The 3,377-nt window shown below is 28.5% G+C and overlaps 1 protein-coding gene across 2 annotated transcripts in view; it reads left to right on the top strand.

Annotated features, from left to right (window-relative positions):
* Positions 1,826-3,377, top strand: part of LOC107613957 ((-)-alpha-terpineol synthase-like) — a 4,210-nt gene continuing 2,658 nt past the window's right edge. Inside the window, exons 1-2 of one of the 2 annotated variants that reach the window (XM_016316159.2) lie at positions 1,826-2,035; positions 3,031-3,289. In XM_016316159.2, coding sequence (XP_016171645.1) covers positions 1,952-2,035; positions 3,031-3,289 — 343 coding nt within the window. In that variant the 5' untranslated portion in view covers positions 1,826-1,951. Of the gene's footprint in view, positions 2,036-3,030; positions 3,359-3,377 lie in introns of those variants that run through there. The other variant, XM_021109631.1, reaches the window with a different exon arrangement.

Below are 3,377 nucleotides of genomic sequence, written 5' to 3'. Positions count from 1 at the left end.
ATATTTTAAGATTTTACTTTATTAAAAAATTATTTTGGACTTATTAACTCGTTGAAAAATGAGTAAAGCAATCAACTCATTGAAGATTAGGCCATGTTTATTATTAGTTATAGAACAAAGTTCTAACAAATGTTAAATTAAAAGCTTGATAAAATGATATAAATTAGAGTTTAGAATTTTTAACTGTTCTAATAAAATTACATAAAAGTATATAAATGAAGGTTTAACTACTCTAAAATATATAAATTAGGGTTTAGGGTTTACTTGGAGACAGTAACGGCACAAAAGATTGTTCCGGTATGGTAATAGCACATTAGCACGGACAGCGTGACGGCAATGACGGTGACAAACTGGCAAGGTTGCGTTTATATCTTTAATTACAATTGGAAAAAAATAGGATAATAAGAAAAGGGAGGAAAAAAACCTATCCGGAGAAGAGAGCAACGATGATGGCAACAGAAGCGACAACAACGGTGATAGTAACGATAACAACAATAGCGGCAAGCGACTCAAACGACGGCGACACAATGATTCACGTGATGCAAAGAGTTCCAGTTGAGTGTGTGTTTCGAAATGAGTGGGGAGTGCTTGACCAGAATAACAGCATTCTACTAATTAAGATTATTGGCGGATAAAATATAGCAATAAATTTGACGATAAATTTATTTCGCACTTATTTTTCTCTTTTTACCCTCTAATTGTTATCCCTAGCGAATTTATCATTGAATTCGTTAAGAAATTCGTCACTAATATATGATGCTAAATATTAACTATATTCTACATTTTTTTAATAATAAATAATAGTCTAAGAAATATAATGATTAAAGTGAAATAGCATAAGTTAAACACATATTGAGATCTTTATTTGTAGTGTTTGAATGTGAGATCCTGAAAGGATCTAACGGAGGAAGTCTCTCTTAATTTAATTCCAATCTAATTTGAATACGATCAAATATATTTTGTATGGACTGGTGTATGTGCTAATAAAAAAAGGCACTATTGAGTCGACCATCCAGCTGAACCCAGCTAGAGAGCTAGTCTGTAAAAGTTAAAAATAGAAAACATACTTAATCCTTCTGCATTTCTACAAAAAACTACATACAACACTACAATATTTCTAATCAAACATAAGATAATATTTAAAACAAGGTCACGTTAGAATTGGGCCAGCTAGCCATAATTACCAAACATGTTTTTGGACTTTTATATTGAGACGACATGAACCATGGCTGCCATGCTCGATATATTGCTTAGAGATTTTCTTACAAGTTTGACATTTCACGTGTTGCCCATTTAAATGCTGCACAAAATGGGCCCCGTTTTTGTCTTTCAGAGTTTGCTTCCTTCCTTTACAAAATCGGAAATTGTGTAACATTCATGCATGTAAATTATCAGGATTAAAAGGAAGCATAATTTATTATTTAATTTACAATATATGTTTGGTGTGTCTTTTTGTTGTATAAAAAAAGACACACATTTATAGATGTTGATAGTTTTCAGATAAATAGCAAAGAAGAGTGTTAGGATCAGCAAGTTTTGTGATTTGTAGTTATCAATTAATTATTATTGGTGTTTTTAATAGTGTGAGATTTCATCCAATAATGTGAGATTACTCATTTTTTTTTGCTGATTAAGTATTAGCTAAATTTTAATAAAAGTATTGGTTTCTAGACTTTTTCAATAGAAAAACCATAGGTAATAATTGATTAATTTAAAATATGAATTACGTTCATTTCTCACTAAAATTAAATATATTATTGTATATTTTTTAATTTATAAAAGAAGTACATCCATGGACTAAGAAAACTCAAAGCCTGGGCCTGGTTATGCTCTTGGAAATCTATATAAAGGATTCATTATTACATTGTGTATTCACAGAAAAACAAACTTCACACAAAGCCAACAATAATAGCTTTTAAAGTACCGAGGTCTCAGTCTTTTATATCCGTCAATGGCTACTGAACGAGGATTTGGAGATTTGCAACCTTCCATTTGGAAGTATGAATATATTCAATCACTAAGAAGTGAATATAAGGTATAGTACATATGATGATGATGATGATTATATTCAATCATGCAATTACATATAGGTCCAATAAATGTTTATATACTTTGATGGATAGTTCCTTCTTTAATTTATTCCTTAAGGTTAATGCACTGTACAAAATTACGGTAATGCTAATTAGAAACACAATAATTAAATTTATTTTATTTTATCTAATATTTATAATATATGGATAGATACGCATGTATGTCTGGATGATCTTTTTTAGAGTCTAATTTTTATTTTATTAAAATATTTAATGTTAGGTTTATATTAAAATTAATTATAAATATTTTATGGAAAAGTCTAGGGGCCGGCAATTTTAATAAATTTTAGCCAGTATGTAACCAGCAAAGAAAGGTGAGCCATTGGATGAAATCTCACACCAATCTCACACCATCAAATCATCATTGATAACTAGTTAATGGTTAACAATCACAAAAGTTGTTGGCCACTAACATTGCTCATATTTTATTAACTAGTATCAGTAATACACAGAATATGGAGAGAGAGAATATGGAGAGAGAGAGAGAGAGCGCCATACTTGCATAGTAATATGTGGCGAATTTCTTACTCTTCCAGCAACTTCCACCTGACAATTTCACTATTGTTAACAAGCAAATAGGAAGACAGAAAAATTTACTAATAGTTATAATTTCAAGATTGCATCAATAATAAAAATTCCACAGCCATGATTTCTTATTTATCTGAAACTCTTTCTTTCCTTCATTTATAATTTGAGACAACTTTAATTTGTAGTTTTATTTTGTCTGTTTCAATTATCACTCTATATTTTATTGAGTAATACTGAAAAATCAAAATAATAATTTAATTAAAATATTATATTTAATTTAATATTTATAATTTTATATATGTAATATTTATAGTTATATATTTATTAAACTAATGAACATAAATAAAATAATTTTAAATTATTTAAACTAATTTTTTATTTTCTCTCAAATATTATTACAAAATTAATGCAGGAAGAATCATACATAAAGAAAAGGGAAGTGTTAAAGGAAGAAGTAAGAATGATGCTTTGCGAAGTAGAAAATCATGTTCATCAACTTGAGCTGATTGATATTTTACAAAGACTTGGAGTAGCTTATCATTTTAAAGATGAAATAAAGAGCATTTTGGACAATATTTACAACATGGAAATATTCAACACAAAGAAGATTTTGTATGCCACAGCACTTCAATTCAGGCTCTTAAGACAGCATGGATATGATATATCTGCAGGTTTTCATATTAAATCCTTGCAATCTGACCTTTCTATACATGAATTTTTTTTTTAGAATCACTAAAAAAGTATATTTAATAGAACATT

Source organism: Arachis ipaensis, chromosome B08 (assembly GCF_000816755.2).
Source record: "Arachis ipaensis cultivar K30076 chromosome B08, Araip1.1, whole genome shotgun sequence".
Classification (NCBI taxonomy): Eukaryota; Viridiplantae; Streptophyta; class Magnoliopsida; order Fabales; family Fabaceae; genus Arachis; species Arachis ipaensis.
Note: the sequence above shows the minus strand (reverse complement) of the source record. Positions and strands in the feature narration are given on the sequence as shown.